The 19,284-nt window shown below is 53.0% G+C and overlaps 1 protein-coding gene across 1 annotated transcript; it reads right to left on the reverse strand.

The window, feature by feature from the left end:
• Positions 1-8,851: 8,851 nt before the first annotated feature.
• On the reverse strand, positions 8,852-19,278 carry SCNN1G (sodium channel epithelial 1 gamma subunit). Its single transcript, XM_018086365.3, is given in 14 exon segments — positions 8,852-9,924; positions 9,927-9,995; positions 9,998-10,232; positions 10,627-10,702; positions 10,898-10,959; positions 11,303-11,360; positions 11,445-11,523; positions 12,038-12,155; positions 13,330-13,428; positions 16,006-16,169; positions 16,704-16,807; positions 17,474-17,667; positions 18,081-18,375; positions 19,181-19,278. Coding segments are annotated over 14 exon segments (1,701 nt in total). The 5' UTR covers positions 19,273-19,278; the 3' UTR covers positions 8,852-9,868.
• Positions 19,279-19,284: the final 6 nt, after the last annotated feature.

The raw sequence follows: 19,284 nt of genomic DNA on the forward strand, positions 1-19,284 counted from the left end.
GTTAGTCCCGGCTCCTTGAAACCTTGCTTTGATTGTCTCGTAACACGTCCCAAGGAATGGCAGCTGATTCTGCTGCTTGTACTCCTGTCATACCAAGACCACCAGACACAGGCAGTGCCACAAACCTCACAGATTCACAGAATTATTTGGGTTGGAAGGGATTTTAAGGGTCACCTTGTTCCATCCCCTACCATGGGCAGGGACACCTTCCACTAGCCCAGGTTGCTCCAAGCCCTGTCCAACCTGATCTTGGACACTTCCAGGGATGGGGCAGCCACAGCTTCTCTTGGCAACGTGTACCAGGGCCTCCCCACCCTCCCAGGGAGGAATTTCTTCCCACTATCCTATCTATCTTGCCCTCTGTCAATGTGAAGCCATTCCCCCTTGTCCTGTTGTTGCAGGCCCTTGTCCCAAGTCCCTCTCCAGCTCTTGGAGCCCCGTTAGGCACTGGAAGGGGCTCTCAGGTCTGGTGACCATTGCCCTGCAGCAGGTCACAGTGTGTCTCAGTCTGTTTTGAGATGTCCCTGGTGCCAGGACATCACCTTGCTGCTTTGCCTTTCCTGGTGTCAACTGTCCCTGTTGTCAGGCTTTTGACACCCGATCTCTGCCTGGCTTTGCAGCAGTGGGCAGGTTTTCGTGCCGGGCAGGTATTTGGGATGTACCCAGCGTGCAGCCAGGGGTGGTCACTCAGATTTAACCTGTATTTACACAGGGGGTTTCTTTAATCTCCTTGATAAAAGGGGATGGGAACAAACCACAGCCTTGTGGAATAGTTCAGTGTTTGGTTTGGTGTTGGAAATGTGCCATGTCCCCCAGGATGGTGTCTCCCAGTGAGGTAGAGTATGCTCCTGGCATCCTGGTGGACAGAGCTGTTTGGGGGTGGGTGGGGTTTGCTCTGCTTATGATCCAGGATTCCTGTTGTTCCTTGCCCAAGCAGCAGAGTTAATTAATCCCTCGGGGGGGTGGAGAGACATACTCCCCCAATTTATTTTCTATATTTTCCTACCCCAGGGCCAGCCCACTTTGTGCCATGGGCCTCAGCCCAGCACCCCTGTACAAACACATTTGGAGATAAAACCTTGAGCATCTTGAGAGACAGAACAGTGAACACACAGAACACAGAACAGCGAACATGTCCGAACCTCCTCGGAACCATAAATCACCACTGAGAGCAGAGCATTGTACAGGGGAGCCATTTCCTCTTGGGAGAAAAGATAATGGCAGGTTCTTGTTCAGTCAGGACTTGGTCAGACTTTCCCAAATGTCCCCGTGTTCTGTTATTTGGGAACAAAGGGGATTTTTATTTTTAACTGCCTCAAGTGTACTTTGTGTCATGAGGTTGGGAGGGGAATGTGGGATTGTGTTCGAGCAGTATCTCCAACAAGGGAAGCTGGAACAAACAGGCTTGATGGACCAGGACTTACCCGGTTCCTCTGTCCTGTCACAGTAATTGCCCTCCTATTGCTACTGATTTCCCAAAGAACAATGTCTGTTACCAGCTCTGGCTGCTCCAGCACTGGAAATAGTGCAGGTGGCATTTGCTCTGGGGTTTGGAACATCAGCTGCAGAGCCAGCAAAGCCAAATGACCTTGAGTTTGGCTTGACTTTGCATTGTCTCTTGCTTGTTTATGAGAAAGTTTATTTCATAAGCAAAAACCTTCTGCTGACAATACAGCTGAAACCCGGTGGGAAGCTCCCCTGCACCCCAGGCATTGTGTTCACAGCAGGGTGTTGTGCTGGTGTGATGCACTGCTGACAGCAGCTAAATACAGCTGGGACATCAGATCCAGGGGGGAAATCAGCCCTGAAACGGGTTTTATCTGCCCGATCAAAAACAGCAACTGCTCCTAAATTTGTCTGATGGGAGGAAAATATTTTCCTGGTGGCTGCAGTGGGCACAAAGGTAGGAGGAATTTTTCTGGGATGCTGTTAGGTCTGGATGTACTGATGAAATAAAGTAGAGCCCAAGGGCAGCTCTGCATGGAGGAAATCACTCCAAATCCCAGCCCAGGGGGTGGGAATGAGTTCAGGTCCACGGGAAAAACACAGGACTCATTCACATCTGGTTCTTTGTAAACTTGTGTTGCTTTTGGCCACATTATGCCCTTTAGCGTGGTGAGGGCTGAGGGCCCAGAGGGGGTCCCAGCCCGGTGGCCAGAGCTGAAGTTACTCCTCGGTGCACATGGATTCCATGTGGATTTGGAAAGGCTCTTCAGTCCCCAGGAGCAGAAGTGGCACCGGGGCTTTGCTGCTCCTGAGCTCTGCAGGCAGCCTGTCCCGGGTGGCCTCCCTCCCAGCCAGGGAGCCCTGCCCACGGCTCACAGTCACAATGCCAGTGTGCCCGCACCTGCCAATTAGATTGTCACTGAGCAGGAGCTGCGAGATGAACGTGGTAAATATTAGTCACGTCTCAGCCTGGCTTCCTGTCCGACAGCTCTGGGGGGTCTGGGCAGCCCTCCTGCCAGCAGGCACGGGGAGGAGTGTGCCAGGCCCCAACAGTGCCCATCAGTCCCCATCAGTGCCCACCGGAGCCCATCAGTGCCCATCAGTCCCCATCAGTGCCCGGTGGTGCCCATCGCTCGCCATCAGTCCCTGCCGGGGGAGCCGCTCCCGCTCCGTGCCCAGGGATCTGGGCATTGCCCGGCCCATGCACTCACACAGGCTCACACAGCACAGTGATTGCCGGGTTTACCACGTGCACTTCCAGAAAAGTCACTAAACAAAATCGAGTCACTTAGTTGTGACCAGTAAAATCCCGGTGAAGTGACAGTGATCATCTCGCAGCCACCCTGTGTAAAACCTGTTAACTGACCTGTGTTTACGTTACAAAGATCAGGCAGTAAAACCCAGACTGGTTTTGTTTTACAAGCAGCAGAATAAGGGAGGGATGGGGCCCAGCTCCTGCTCACCTGGCACAGCTCGGTGAGCCAGTGGCCACGGAGAGGGGCTCGCCCCGTGCCAGGGTCGGGCACTAGGCTGTGGTGCTGTCACGCTGTGCGGCTCTGCCAGGCCAGCAGTGCCTCCAGAGTGGGAAGGATGGGGCAAACCCCACTGGGGCCCAGATCCCTTGGCCCTAGTGTGGTGACATTGGGCACTGAGTCCCAGTTCACCCCTGGGTGACACAGGGCAGGCTTTCAATGCGTCACTGCGACAATTTGTCACCAGTGGGGTTTCCACAGACCTGCTCTGTAACTAATTGCTGTGACAGAGAATTAGTTGCACTCATTTGTCTTTTCCACCATAGAAGTTTACTGGAAAAAATACCCTGCCTGTCATGACTCCAGCATCCTGGAATGTGGCAGCTGCAGATGGGGTCCAGCCCACTCGGAATGACCCCAAGATGCCCCAGCACGGGCCAGGGAGTGCCAGTGTGGCGCCAGCAGGACGCAGAACTGTAAAGATGCCCTGGGCCAGTGCTTTATGGTCCTCTCCCATGTTCTGGGGGAAATGTCAACTATTTTGTGACCAATGACATTTTATAACAAGACTGGAGTCAGGGTGATTACCCATGTGTACCCAGGGGAACAGTTTGTACCATTCAGGATTCGTTATGTAAACTTGGGTGAGAAGGTCTTAAAACCCAGGAGGAAGGTACCAGAGTGAGAGGCGTTGTGACAACAGGGTGATTCACCCCGGCTCTGGCCGGCTCCTGCCTCGGCCACACTCCAGGTGATCACATCCCGCTGGGACTGTGGCGCACTTGGAATTACAGGTGAACAATTCTAGGGAACGTGGTTTTAATCCCTAGAAACATGTTTGGACAAAGTATGTGAGCGGAAGGAGGTAGAGGTGACCCTGTATCCTGTACCCCATCCCTGGTGCTGGATGGGGCCAGGTTGGTGCCAGTACCTGGGCCTTTCCTCTCTGGTGGGCAGTAGGCAGGTGAGTTGGGGGGACACTGGTTTGTGTCACAGGAACGCTGCCAATGGCAAGGCTCCCAGAGTCACAGTGCCACTGTGATCCCAGGGGATCACATGGAGAGCTGAACAGGGCTGGCAGCACACCCAGCAGTGCAGGGGGCTCAGACCCCGAGGGGGTACAGCTAACACCCAGCTCCATCTGGAGGGGAAACTGAGGCAGAAATGTAAGACTGGGAGGGACAAGGTTAGGGTTAGGGTGCAGGAGTGTTACAGGAAAGTGCCAAGGCCCAGGTGAGGATGCCAGAGGACTGAGAGGCAGGAACACATGGTCCACGGCCCCAGGGCCAGGTGTTTCCCTGTTTACACCTTGGGCTGTGTTACAATCGGGCCGGGGAGCAGATCAGCACTCTGAGCCTGCGGCTGCCTGTGCGAGGCTGAAGGGGAGAACCCCAGTGCAGCACAGTCAGTGCTGCAGGAACCCGCTGTGCGGCATTCCGGCCTGTCCTCAGAGACAGGGACAGGGACAGGCACAGGCACAGGCACGGCTGGCAGAGCCCCTGCCCTCTGCCACCACCACTCCCACTGCCCCACCGCCACCCCCAGATCCCCAGGGCAAGGGCATCCTGAGGCCACACTGCTCTGGGGACGGATGAATGGCAAGTGGGATGAGTGGGATGTGAGAGAAGAGCCTTTGCTTTTTGTGAAGAAGGGAGACGGAGAGTTTCATAAATCCCCATGGGCTCGGGGTGCCCTTACTGCCAGAATGCGTCAACTCCAGAAGCAAAGCTGCTCAGGGGTGGTGTGATGGGTGATAGTGCTGTTGCTCCAGGATGCACCCTGTGCCCAGCCCCTTGTGTTGGGAGCGATTGCATGGCCATGGGCTGGCTAGTGCAGCCCAGCTCCAGCAGCCCCGCCTGGCTGAGCCAGCCGAAGTGATGGTGGGGCAGTCGGCTGCGGGGCGGCGGCGCAAGCGCACGTGGGCAGCACTGGGAGCCTGTGGGTGTGTGGCAGAACTGAGGGCTGCCACTAGTGCTGCCCGTGGGAGCAGTGTGGCACTGAGCCCCTGGCATGGAGTGGGGCACCAGGAGAGGCTGTGAGCAGCAGGGAGAGCCAGGACCAGCACGGCCCACAGCTGGAGTAGCACAGCAGGGCAGTCCAGTTTCTTGGCTGGAAATGCCCAGGCTGGCTCCCCTTTCTCACCTTGGGCACGGGTCACACTCAGTCTTGTTCCGGGGTTTGTTGCCGTGCCCAGCACTGCCAGTCCAGCCCTGCCATGGTGTTACAGCATGTGCTGGCAGGCGTGGGCAGCTGGTGAGGACTCCAAACGCCCCGGTCTGTCCTGTTCGCAGGGAGATGTCGGCACCGGGATTAGCGCTGGGGCCCTGCCATGGCACGTCACCGTGGAGAAGCTGCTGCAACCACAGGTCAGACTCGGACTCACACTGCCTGGAGCTGCTCTGGTGCTGCCACGGCTCCACTGCCACGGCTTAGCCCTGGCTTGGGATGCTCCAGCTGCTGGAAAACTCTTCCAAAGCACCAAGCACAGACCGAGCTGGTGGGATCGGCTCAGACCGGGTGTCTGATGTGAGGAACTGCTCCGGGACTGCTCAGCTCCAGCCTCTGGCAGTTCTGGCACTGGCTCTGCCTGCCCTGAAGGAAAAGGGTAAAACTAAACCCTCTACAATCTCCAGCCGTATTTGGCCTCCCCAGAGCTGGGCTTAAGCATAAGAAGAGGCTCAGAGCCTGCAAGGATTTTCCATAGGCATGTGCTGGAGATACCTTTCCCCAGCCCTGCCCCATTTACATTAATGAGGCATTTAACTCCCAAACCTGTTTGAGGACCACTGGATATCACCCAAATGTCATCACTCTGGAAGGGGCCTCGACAGTTTTAACCCTCTCGGTGCCACCTGGCTGCATCTACTGGGAGTAGCTTTGGGCAGCCACCCTTTCCCTTTGCTCTGAGCGAGGCTGGAGTCACCTCTCCAGGCTGACACCCGCACACTAATGGATTTCTGCTGTCCAGAAAATCTCTGTGCAGCTGGATTTTTCTCCTCCTCAGCTGTTTTCCTCACACAACTCCTCTATCACCACCGACTTTATCCCATCTGGCAGCAGCTGCCACGGGAGCTGTGGAGGAGCAAGAAGTTCTGCTGTGCCTCCTGTCCTGGAAGGGCTGGTCCCAGTGTGCCGGCGGCCCCTCCCGTGAGTCAGCAGCACCTGCTGCTGCAGGTTTGTTTCGACACTTCTCCCCAGCTCATCCTTTGCCGAGGCAGTGCTGTGCCTGCAGTGCTGCTGCACCTTCACCGTGTTTTTGGTACCGCGGCAGCTCTGCGGTGCCTCACAGCCAGAGCTGTGGGGCTGTGGGGCTGTGGGGCTGGGGCCATCCATGCCCGCGAACCTGGGCACCGTGGCCACAGGTGTATCCCAGGGCTGGAAGGTGAATGGGGGCTGCCGTGAGCAGGGGACTGCTGGTGAGGGGGGGCTGCCTTGCTTGAGCCCTGACAGGGGCTGGCCAGGCTCCCACCACTTGCCATGAGTCTCCTGGGAACACAGTTCCCACGGCAAGAGACCCAGCCTCCTGCCTGACCCTGGAGCCGCAGTGGTGGAGGAGGGGATGTTGCTGAACCACAGATTTTACAGCCTGTTGTTCCCATAAACTCCAAGCTGAGTTTCTCAAACACTTTGGGTGTATGATGTTCAGTGTGTGCCAGTCCTGACTCTCAGACCATCCCAGATGGTTTTCTGTGTTTGAGGTGACTCAGGAGTTCAGCACAGTTCAGTGTTTAACTCACAGTGAAGTAACCCATTTCTGTATCTCCATGGCTCTCTGCCTCCTGAGGATTATTCATACACAGAGAAAAGGTGCTGCACCTGCTCCAAGAGTAACTGCAAACAGCACCTGCAGAACACCTGTGCCTTTCCAAAGAATATAAAGTGAGTGTTCATCCCAAAAAGTGACTGGCAGGATACGTGTCCTGAGTTATCAACGGGAGAGTCCTGACATTGCCGCTGCTGGGAGCACTGGAGGTCAGCAGCCTTGTTCTCCACCAGGGGATATTTTCCTTATTGGAACTGCAGTTCTCAGTATAAAGTCTGACCAGTCCCTACACCTGCTTTTGTGCAGGGTTGGCACCACTGTGTTTATTTTCCAAGGCTTTTGTTTTGCTCTGGGGAGGCTTTGGAAACACAAACCCCTCACTCACATCCTGGTCTGTGCTGGCTGTGGGTGCCTTCCCTGGCCATGGAGGCAGGTGCAGGGTGATGCTGTGGGCAGCAGCTGGGGGGGGTCCCTCCTTTCAGGGGGCTGATTGCATGATTAGCACCCTCTGATCTAACCCAGCTCCAGGGGCTGGAGGGCTGCTGGGAGTGGCAGAGGTACTTGAGCAGCCTGAGAGGAAGGGGAAGTCCTGTGAGTGGCTCAGTAGAGGGGAAGGAGCTGTGCCAGCAACAAGATGAGCTCTGGCAGCCTTTCTTCAGCATTGCTTGGAGCATTAGTGAGCAAACCCTGCAGAGAGCTGAGGTCTCTTGTGTGCTGCTGCATGCACAGGTAGGGGTGCAGAACAGAGGCACTGTGGTATGTCCTGCTTTGTGATGTTTGCTGGCTTTCCCAGGGAGGTGACACCCACACCCCCCTGTATGTTCCTTGCAGGGTGTCCTCTGTGAGAGTGGAGGTCACAGCTGACCCATGTGCATTGAGAGGCAGGTCCTCTGTCAGCTGTAACTGAGCCAAAACAGCTCCTGTGTCAGCACCACCAAGCTGGTAAGGAAGGAGTGTGTGGTCAGGTGTTCCTTAGCTCTGGACTTTGCTGTTATTCCCACCACTACTGTAGTGGGGACAGCCCATGCCTGTAACTCCCAGGGAGGGTGGCACTGGGGTGGGGCTCCTTGGGCTGCTTCATTCTCCTCTAGGTCTGTTCTGTCACTGTTGCCCATGGGGCAAGGCTGGTGTGGAGTGTTGGTATTTGATGCTGTTAGAGGTGATAGGGACGCACCACAGTTCATCCCGGGCATGTCACTGACTCCTGGAGCAGGGCCTGAGGCACAGCACACCTGGTTGTCTCTTCTCCTGTGGTCTCCAAGTGACTCCTCCAGGAATAGAACTGTCTGGGGACACCTGAGGTTCCAGGCTTTTTGGTCCCTGGCTGGTTAATGCTGTTTTCTGAAAGGCATTTTTGCTGTGCTTCTGCTTGCACCCGCAGTCCCCGTCCCCCCAGCCTGCTCCCAAGACAGGTCCTGAATCATCCCCCCATCCCACTTCTGTCAAAGGGCTGGGGGGACTTGGCCAGGGGGCTCAGCACTGCTGAGAACCCACAGCCCTGGGGCAGGCACAGGCGAGTCCTATTGGCTCTTGGGATGCCTGCATGGAGGTAACTGGTAGAGTGCTGATTTAAAACCAAGAAGACACAGCAGTTACGAAAAAATATATCTTTATTTTTTTCAGTTTATCATCTATTTAAATAATTCAGTTAAAATAGGTTTTATTGCACGTTAAAGAACCTTCCTGGATTCTCACTGTCCTCTGTAAAATAAGCTCATAGAGAAAGGAGACTCTTATGCTCCTGCCCCCTCACACACTCTGAATCACTCTGGCTCTGCAGACCCCCAGCAGCCACTGTGCAGTGGGTTATGCTCATCCTCGGCATCTACACAGTGTGCTGTAGGCAGTGGGGGGTTGGCTGTGGCAGAAGGAGCAGGATGCAGGACTGGGAGCAGGGGAAGGGCACTGCCAGCAGGGTGCAGGACTGGGAGCAGGGGAAGGGCATTGCCAGCAGGGTGTAGGACTGGGAGCAGGGGAAGGGCATTGCCAGCAGGGTGTAGGACTGGGAGCAGGGGAAGGGCATTGCCAGCAGGGTGCAGGACTGGGAGCAGGGGAAGGGCACTGCCAGCAGGGTGCAGGACTGGGAGCAGGGGAAGGGCATTGCCACCGTGGCAGGGGCCTGAGGTCCCTGTGCGAGCCCTGGCCTGTCTGCACCGCAGGGAGAGCAGGGCTGGGAGCACAGGGGGTGAAACGTGGGTGCTGATGCTGCTCTGGATCCGCACAGGTGTGGGCAAGGTGAACAAGGCACAAGTGGGGTGAGGCATCTGCTGGCTGCCACTGCAGCCCTGCCTGGCTCTGCCATCCCCCAGGCACTGCCAGCTCCAGGGCAAGCAGGTGGGGAACTGGGTGGCTGCAGGAGGAAGTCCTTGCCTGAGGTTGAGCAGGAAGAGAGCAGCCAGCTCCCTATGAGGCTTCTGGGAAGTCACTTAATGAGCTCCTTGGAAGTTATGTTTAAGGGCTGGCTGAGTGATGTGGAATGGAACAAGCTTGCAGAAGATGCACTTCATTACTGTGCTCTGAATTGGATTTTGTGCCCTTTCAGATGATTCTTTGGGGATGACTCAGGGTCTCCTACCCCAGCTGTGAAATAACTTGTTCTACAACCCCATCTCTGGCTATCCTGGCTCTTCCCCTCAGAATAAAGAGCTCCTCAGGCTATCATTGGAAACAGGTTTCTAATGAAAATTCAAGTGAGGGCTCTCCTTTTATCTGTTTTGTGCTCTTCCCAAGCCTCTGTCATGCCCCTTCCTACAAATGCCAGGCTGCATTCCTGACAGCCTGGGGTTTTTCCCACAAGTCCAGCCATACAGCAGAGAGTAATTAGTGTTAATCCTCAATGTGGTATCAATCTGCTATGGAGCAATTCCTGCTCACATGCAATGGGGTGTGTGCAGCTGGTGGCTAATGTGTACCTCTGCCTGGTGAGACATCCCAGCTCAGCACCACATCCTGCTCCAGCCATCTTCTGCCATCATTAACTTGAGAACTGGTGTTGCTTGAAGCTCCTAATGTCTCTGAGCCCTTGGCTTTTGTGTCTGAGCTTTGCTCAGGGCAGCTTTGACTGCCAGTTCAATCCCTGAATTAAGGGTCTGACCCAACAGCCCTTCAGTGCTTGTTTGGATCCACGCCTTTCACCTTTGGTCCATCACCCACCTCCTCGGGCCCCTGGGTGGGTGTGTGACCGGCGTCAGTGGGGGCCGAGCTCCAGCGTGTCGGGCAGCTGCTCGGTGAAGGCTGTCTCCAGCGCAAAGTGCTGTAGTTGGGGGGGGGATGCCTGGCAGGGGCTGTCCTGGGGAGCGGCAGGCGCAGGGCATGTTGAAGGTGGGCAGGTCCCCGTGATGCACAATCTCCAGTCACCCGGCCTGCGGAGGCTTCCCCGGCCCGGCCCGTTTGCGGTCGTTCCACCACTTCTTTGCCTTCTGCCACTGGCGCCGCATGACGATGGAGAGCGAGTCGATGAAGAAGACCTCGACGATCTCGATGACGCAGACGACCGAGCAGCTCATCCAGAGGCCCAGCTGGCCCCCAAAGTTGGACAGGAGAATGACGAGCTGGAGGAGCAGAGAGCACAAGGTTATGGGCGGGCATGTGTTGGTGGTGCTGTCACAGTGCGCGGGGCGGCTGCAGCGAGCCAGGGCATGCTGAGTGTTCCCAAACGCAGTGGGCCCAACTCTGCTGTCTGCAGTGTTCTCTCTGACTCTGCTTCAGGAGGAGCTCAGAACTGGGCTTACTGCAGGCAGCCCATGGGCTGCCCCAGCACAGCGCTCTGTCAGGGCCAGACAGGCAGAGACGTGGCCCCAGATAAGGGCTTCAAAGGGCAGGACCAGCCCCAAGGTGCATCTCCAAGATAGCTTCCTGCCTCTGCCTGGGTGGGATTGCTGCCCTGTGTGGGAGGAAGTGCTGTGTCTCCCAAAGGCTGAGCAGGGATCAGCCGTGCTCACTTACTGTGTTGGCAGGATTCTCCGAAATGAATCTCTCGTTCAGGTCCTTGTAAAACACCATGAGGTTGGCGAGGTCCGTCCTGAGGGAAGCAGGAGGCAGCAGAGGGTTTAGTAAAACAATAACATGAAACATACTGAAAAACTATGCAAATAACCAGTTGGACCAGTAGGGCTGGGCTGCTCCAAGGGAGCTTTTTCCCCAATTGCCATCATTAGGGTTGCCAAGATTGTATCAGAGCTGGAGGTGCAAGGCAAGAACTCACAGGGGGACTTACTTGTTCAGTTTCTTGTTGAGCTTTTGCCCTTTGTCCCAGGAGAGAACTCGAAGCATCCAGTCCTGGAGAACAGACAGAAAATGTTGCTATAGCTATGTGTGCTTGTGCAGAGATCCCCTGAGAAGGGAGTCGTGCTTTATGCCTCCTCGGGCCAGTGTGGGTGCCAGAACTGAGTGTGTGACAGGTCAGCTGTCCCAGAGGAGATCTCCCAGACCACAAGCCAAATTTCAGTTTAATGGTGAACTCTTGGAGGGGAAGCCCTGACCTGGACAATACAGACTGGCCTCTGAGAGCAGCATCCTTGAGTGCTCAGGACTACCCCGGGGCCTTCTGCTTCTGTGCTCTGGGGTTACTCAATGCCTTGTGCCAGGCTGCTGTCCCAGGAGAGCACAGCTGGGGACTGACCTCTGACACGGTGGATGGCCACTGGGCGATGCTGGTGGTGAGCGCCCACTCCTTGAAGCTGCAGAGAGAGGCAGGATGTCACTTGTGAGCTTCAACTCCCACCACACTCAGTGCTTTACCTCTGGTCATCGCCAAGACTCACCTGCAGGCGTCTTTGCAGATCTGCTGGCAGCCCAGCTGCTCCTTCACGAACTTCTCGTGCAGTCTGTAGTAGCAGTACACTGCAGGGAGGGAGTGGGACAGGTGTGAGAAGCCAGAAGGAAAAGCAAAGGTCTCCTGCTACCTGGGTTGGAGTGCAGCATCTGGGGTGTAGGTGGCCTTTGTGGCCATCGCCTACATGGTGGGGATAAAATAATTTACCCCAGAAATACACTCTGAAAAGTGGCTGTTGCTATGAACTGCCTCACCTGGTCAAGCCCTCCACTCGACTGTTCTCTGGTAGGCACAGGTGACAAGCCATCAAGTGTCACAAACCAGTCAGTGTGAACAAGGGAGGCACTTCTGGCTCTGGGTGTTGGAGCTTAAGCAGGTTAAGGCAGATTTGCTTGGTCCTGGCACGCTGGAGGGTGTGGGGGGCTCTGTGATGGGGGTGCTGGGGGGTGCAGGGGGCTCTCTGATGGGGACACTGGGGGTGTTGGGAGTGCAGAGGGCTGTGTGACAGGGCTGATGCTGCAGAGGACATGGCTGGCAGTGGGCACTGAGGCAGGTGCAGTGTGGAGGTGTTTCAATACTCACTCCAGTTTGGGTTCTTCTTGTAGTTGCAGTACTCGGCCCCCGCGGGCAAGGGCTGTGCATACTGGGCGCAGCCACATGAGTCCACCATGGCCTTCTGGAAGCAGGAGTGCAGGCAGATCTGGGGAGAAAAAACAGAGCTGGGGGCTAAGAGGCAGCACCAAGGTCCAGGCTCCTGTGCACCTAAAAACATCCTGCTTATGAGAGTAGCAGGATGGGAACCCCATTTCTCAGGACCTTCAGGCTCTGCTGTGAGTGAATACAAACACAGGCAGAAAGTGCCATGGAGGGTTGAGACTCTAGTGCAAGAGATAAGAATACAATTCTCTTTGAGGATTATATATATATGGGGTTCTGTGAATGCCCCCGCTTCCCCTACAACCACCGAAAGCTTCGCTGTTGTGGTTGCTCTTTCCAGAGCCAAGGAGAAGGTTTTTGGCCTGCCACGGCACATTGCCCATGAATCACCAACTAGGTGTGTGTGGGAAGTGACTCACAGGAGAAAATGTTCACAGCTTCCACCAAACTCTGGTAGTGCCTACTGGGAGACCTGAAGCTATGAGGGTTAATAGGGCAGCAGAGCTGTGGTTTGTGCCAGAACACTGCAACACGCAGGAACTGAACTTCTCTTTGAAATCCCAGTCAAGCCTTTTGGTCCCAGCCCTCATAAGCCCTGAGTTTTGGTGAAGTACTGTTATTAAAAACCTGAGATAATGTCTGTATGATCTTACTACATCACAGCAGATTTCATATTGCCCATGAAATACAAATCCAGGCTAGGCCTGGGCTTTGCAGCAGGCAGCAGCTAATGTAAGTACAATTCTTCAAGTGGAGAGTGTGAGAACAACTGACATTCTCCAAGTGGACCCAATTACAGAAACCATGCAAAATTAGTGGAAACTTACTCTGTAAACAAACATCCTGCTATCTGGATACTGATTAGATGGTATCTGTTATTCTTGGAGTCCTAAAGGTCACAATTTCTAGCTTCAAGGGTTACTAAGCTGCAACCTTTACTTGGCCAATATTTTCCAGTCTCACATTGCTTGAAAATTGCCTAATGAGCTCATGTTCTCTCTTTATCTAACAGGGTGCCTGAGGGAACTTCAAACAGCAACCACTTAAGAATAAAAGTTGTATTTTAAGAAGTGCTGTGGCATTTTACATCAGTGGCTAAAGCAGCCACCCTGCACCTGGACTGCTCCCAATCTTGGGTCCTGAACCACAGAATATTATAAAGCTTTTCATGCAGGTAGTTTTCAAGCAACTGATAAAACCAAGTGTAATGGATTTACCTGGAGGGAGTAGCTCTTGTTATAGAGATTTTCCACGGGTATGTCAGCTCCTGTCTCCGTGCAGTCACTGTAGGGTTTGCTCAGCTTACGAGACCGAGTCTGAGAAGCAGAAAAGAATGAATCTTGGTTTTTTTGAGTTTGCAGAGAGACCAAAGGACTCAGTGGCACTTCATCACAATTCTGAAACTGTAAATGATGGGGCAGGTAGGATTTTTCAAAGCAGAGTAATTCACACGTATGTTCTCTCCTAGTCCTAGAGGCTGTGCATCCTTCAGCCTGGATGTTTGTGTTCTGAGGGAGGGGGGTTGTTGGCTGGGGGTTTTGGGTTGTTTTCTGTGAGTACCCCCACCTTTACAAGCTGTTGTTGCAGTGTCTGCTCCTGTGCTGTGGGTAAACAGCACTTGAGGCTCCACTAGTGCTCAACAGCACCTCTCTGAAACCACTCTAAATGAAATGGTTGTGTCTCCTTCAGGCCTTTTTCCAGGTGCTGCTTTGACCCTTACTCTCGAATGCTAAGGCCTTTTCCTGTTCTGCAAACTGCCCAGAGCAAAGAGCTCTGAGATGCCAAGCCTGTGCCTGCAAGGTCTGTGAAACCAAGGCTGGGAGCCCTCAGATTCCCAAGACCTGATTCCAGCTCCATCACCCGTTTCCTGCAGACTGCCTCACCTTCCTCAGCCCTTGTTATCTTTCTGCAGTAATTATCCACTTTACAACAGAGTGGCTTGAAACCACAAAAAACATCCATTTAAGAACCCATTCACCCGTCTTTCTCTACAGAGTTTAAAATTAGAATTAAAAATTCTATATAAAGGATCAATTTACCAGGAACCTGAGAAATGGTGGTTACTTTTAAGGCACTAATTGCAGCTCCTCAGGTTCCTGAGGTCACAGCTGACAAGAGAAGGCTCTGGGCCTGCATGGTGCAAGTCAGTGCTTTTAGAGATGCTCAAACCCCTCTTTGGAGGGAAAGATATGATTTCAGTCTTAGAAATGCATCATTTCTGAAACTGAACGAAACCAGCTTTTAATGTGCTTTTAACTTCCACGAACCATGTAGTATGCCTGGACACTGCCTCAGTGTGCTCCTCCAGCTTCCAGATGATCGATCCTTTGTATAAAATTATTTTGTTGTGGCTTGTAGTTTACTTGTTCCTTCAGGTAGTGAAATAATTTCCAAATTAAATATTTAACCAGAGCACTGTAACTCCAACCAAGCAATGCCTTGTTTGCATTCCAAATATCTTGGAATGTTTTTGGAGGGGGGGGCAATCCTAGTACCCAGCAGAAACCCTTGAGTGATAACCAGACACTGATGCTGCGTTTGGAGCCCAGCAAGCAGCACCACGTGTGACACACATGCTGTGTCCTCCTCTGTGTTCCTGATCTGGGTACAAGGACTGATCCAGCAACTCAGTGCTGCAGCCCTGTCCTGACAATTGTGACCCCTCTCAGCAGGCTCTCTGGAGTTGTCCTTTCCCGGAAGGACCATGATCACCAGCTTTTGTTCTGAGACCAGAAATTGTATCCAGTTTCTATTTTGGCTGCCACATCAGGATGCAACTGGATCCCTTCCTCATGCCACGTCTCTTAAATACAGACACTGAGACATGCTCAATCTTGTTTTTTATACTACAGCAATGTACAGTCCAAACCCACGTGCCAGGAAAACATTACATTAAATATTGAGACTTTCCCTGCAGCGACTGTACAGTGTGATCATTAGAGGAAACGGTCTTGTGAGACTTTTCCTCCTCTCACCGACCTGGTTTGCAAACCTTTCAGTCACATTTGACCAAGCAGTTGCTGCTGCAGTTTTCCAGACAGCTGGAAGACAGTTAAATATTTGCACATTTTAAAATATCAGCCCTCTTATGTCTTTTCTAATGCAGAGCCTATCTCGATGTGGCACACCCAGATAAGCAGGATGGCCGATGCTCCGACCCGACCATCAGGAAGAAAGGCAGAGCTGAAGTGCTCACTTAACAGCCCATCCAGATAAAAGGGATCTGGCACAGCTTTCACTGCTCTGCTGAGGAACGAAGCCCTTTGGGTCAAATGCCTTGTCTGAACTACGCCAAATGGGAAAATTGGGAGCTGCAGCCCTCCTTGCCCTTGTCAACAGCAGGCAAGATGTTTCACTGCGCTGGCAAAGGTAGAGCTGCTGCCCACGAGGGTGTTTTTACAGCCGGGATAGACAGAAATCCAGAAGAATGAGGCTTGCACCCACAAAACAGTTACACGGGCTGTGCTGCCGCCGTCCCTGCAGACCCAGCCCAGCAGAGGACTCACAGCTCCCCATCCTCCTCCCTGGGACCCGCGCATGAAACCCGCTGCTCATTGCTAAAGCCAAACGAGGCACCTGACAACGCATTTCTGTGGTTGTGGATTTTGCTGTGAAACCGAATTCAAAAATCCCCTGGAAAGCCAAGGAGTGGGAGAAAAGGGAGAACAAACAAGATCCCAGGAGCTGTTGCATTTATAAAGACCTGATTTTCCCACGGCCTCTTTTGTTCAGAAAAGTGCTATCACAGGATTTTCCTCAGGGCACTTCAGCTGCTGAGTGGGAGGTATTTAGAAGCCTTCCAGCTGCTGGCTCCCTGCAAACACCCCATCAATTCCTATTTACAGCTCTCCCAAGGCAAAGGTACACCTGGAAAGGAGACTGCTGCCACTCACAAAGTGCATCCCTATGGAGGTGGCTGCTGCAGTCTCAATTTCCGTGCCAATGTCTTCGATGAAGGGATACTCATTTTGGTCATGGACAATGATCTTGGCTCCTGTGGACGTCACCAGGAAGGGGTTGTAGTCTGCTTCGTCAATGTACAGAACAACCTGCAATCCTGAACCAGAGACAAGGCAGAACAGTTACACCAGGAGCTAGAGCTGCGTTTTCTGGTCAGGGAGGGCAGCACAGTTTATTTAATGTTATCTGGCCTTAAGTAGAACTGTAACAGCCAAGCCCAGCCTCTGCTGGGCCAGACTCAGACAACTGCAGCCAGTAACATCCCTCGGTGGCCCCGAGTACAGCAAACAAATAAAACCTGCTGGGAACGTGGCTGTAACTCACTTAAAAAAGTTATATAACTGGGCAGCAGTGATTTCAGCTGGAAAACATTAGTGATGCAATGATATTATCTGTATTCTCAGGCAAGAGTTTGCACTAGTTCAAACAGGCATTTCCCCAATCAGCCTGTACATCTACAGCCAACACATCGCTCGTGCTCCAGCACGATCCAGTTCGCTGAAACACTTGTTATCAAACAGTTCCTCTGCAAACAGCCTCAGAACAACATACCTGTACAAACTGCCCAGGAACAACACACGTGTGCAAACCAGCCTGGAACAACACGCCTGTACAAACTGCCCCCACTCACCGTACTCGCTGCCGCCCGTGGAGGTGCTCAGGATGGTCCCGTTCTCACCGCTGTTGAAGGTGTAGCAGTTGCCATGGAGAGGGTGGTGGAAACGAGTGAAGTGCCTGGAAGAAATCGACTTTTGTGACATTGCTACCTGCAGTTCTGTCTGTGGGAGAAAAGCAGCACGTTTGGGCTCTGGTTTTGGCAGAGACAGACCAGGACTGCATGAGGGGTTAGTTCCTTCCTTCTAAGCAATTTATTTTGCTGAAAGGTGTGTCTCTTTCTGAATATCTTGAAACTACGTGGCACTATGATCTGCTTTAATAGATCAGGAAAAGGAAATTTGAGGAGATTTTCATGTGGGAATGGGGGCTGAAAAGGTGGGGAAAGTGGATTCACAGAACTAGCAGGAAGGGGGGATACACAGAGCCCTCTCCCATCTGACAGCCAAGTGTCTACAGGCACACTATCGTTCCCATCTACAACTGCTCCCCTGGGATGCCTCTCCTGCTAGCAGGACACATAGGAATTGCACTGCCACAACCACAAGTAGGTAGATTTGATTCTGCCAAGGATAAACATAGGTTTATCTGAAATGTGGACAGCAGAACACTAAGACAAATGAAATCAAGGAGCATAATTAATTTCAGGAAGATGCAAATGTTTGCTTTGATTTAAAAAATGGCAGTGGTTCCTGCTGAAATTCAGCAAATACCAAATATTCCATTCCTACATATTATGGACTTGGAAATAAGCTGTTAGCTGCCAGGAATTTTCTGTGCACTGACCTTTTGTCACAAGATAGGCCATCAAAGAAACATGTCAGTAGAAGGTCATCAGCAGAATAACTCAATTTTTCTTTCGTCTCCAGGGGAATTTGTGCCATGATGTTCATGTAATGCAGCTTGTACCACTCCTGGATAGCATTAACCCCCGAACTGAACGTGTACAGGGCACACTCACTGCTGTTGTTCGCGTCGCACTGACAAGCACAAAAGGGGAGAAAGGGTTTCACATGGAATGAAATCCTGGATTCTAGAAGGTATGTGTGACAGTGTTTCTCTTCCACAGAAATAATCACGTGTGAAGTTACAGTGGCACAAACGGGCATCAAAGACCTTTCATTCAGGGCTAAGCGATATGACCAAATGCTTTAGGCCCAAAGGAAAGGTCACAGAAGGCACTAACTTTATTTGGGAAGACTTCAGGAAGGTATTTCCCTTCCAGGGAGTTGGAGGTTAATCTGCAGCTGCCATGGAGGCTTGGGCAGAAGAGCTGACAGTTCACAATAAAGGCACCTGAACAGGCAATTAAACTGGACAGAGGGACACTGACCCCAAACACCCCTTCGTTTCCCCACAGGGAACTTGCTGGCCAGGGCACAGTGACACTCACCAGCTGAAAGCCAATGATGTCATTGGAATCACCCGAGTTCACAATGGACGAGTCTTTGTGAAAGACACTTCCCTCTATTTTCCTCTTCTGCCCACTGTGCAGGTCTGTTGCTGTCCTAGAGAAGTCCTCGACCTTCAGCAGAGGGATCTGTTGGAAGAAGTCACTCCCTGTGCTGTTCCACTCGTCCACTGACCGGCGCACCTTGGTCTTGCCCTCAGAAAATCCGTAGAAAGTCTCCAAAGCTTTTTTTGTCTCTTTGTCCAATTCAGATAAATATTCTTTCATGGCACTGTACCTGCATGGGAGACAATGTGACACAGTGACGCCCCATCCCACCTCACCGCCCAGCCGCTGTGCATCCCATGGCTCAGGACAGAATTCCTTGTGGAGGTCTCACATCACTCTCTTACACTGGTGAGGGCAGACGCAGCTATGTCCATGGAGAGATCTCAGAGCAAGGACCACAGGAAGCAGAACAGACTGAAATACAGAGAAAGCCCTCCCAAGATTTACAAGCTCCTCGTGTTAGGAAGCCCAAGAAGGCAGAGCATGTGGAAATAAGACTTCTGCATCTATGTAGAGGTACCAGAGAGCTGGATAGCCTGCGGGAACCAGTGTGGGGAGCTGGCAGCAGAACAGACAGCAGCATAAAGTGTGATTTGACAGGAGAAAATGTACTGCTGATGGATAATGTCAAAGCATCCCACAAGGAAAGAAAGAGGCAACAGAGGAGTGACAGATGTGCCCTTTCTATTCTTCAAGAGATGCTGCTGCTTGTAATCGTCAAACTTTGGTCCTGGGAAGAAGGGAATTTGAAGAGAACCAAGGTGCTGATAGGGACTGTCTGTAGCAGAAACTGAAATGGACCAAGCCGAGCTCAGAAGGCAGGTGAGGGGTGTGAGCGTAACCCACATGTGCCTGACGTGCATCAACACAGAGCGGGAGCTGCGCTCGAGGTGCTGCAGAGGGAAAATGCTGACGAGCAGCACTGGGCCAAGCCCGGGAAGGGGTTTGGTGCTGGGCTGGCGGGGGATGATGGACTCACTGGGAGCCCTGGCCGGTGACCCCCTTTGTCCTCCTGGCAGCCCCCCGGGTCTTACTTGTAGGGGTTGATGTTGCAGATGGTGACGGCAGGGAAGGGCAGTTTCTGGAACTGGACGGTGACGGAGACCGAGGCGCTGTAGTAGTTCATGAGGAGCTCCGC

Source organism: Manacus vitellinus, unplaced genomic scaffold (assembly GCF_001715985.3).
Source record: "Manacus vitellinus isolate BGI_N305 unplaced genomic scaffold, ASM171598v3 scaffold_93_pilon, whole genome shotgun sequence".
NCBI lineage: Eukaryota > Metazoa > Chordata > Aves > Passeriformes > Pipridae > Manacus > Manacus vitellinus.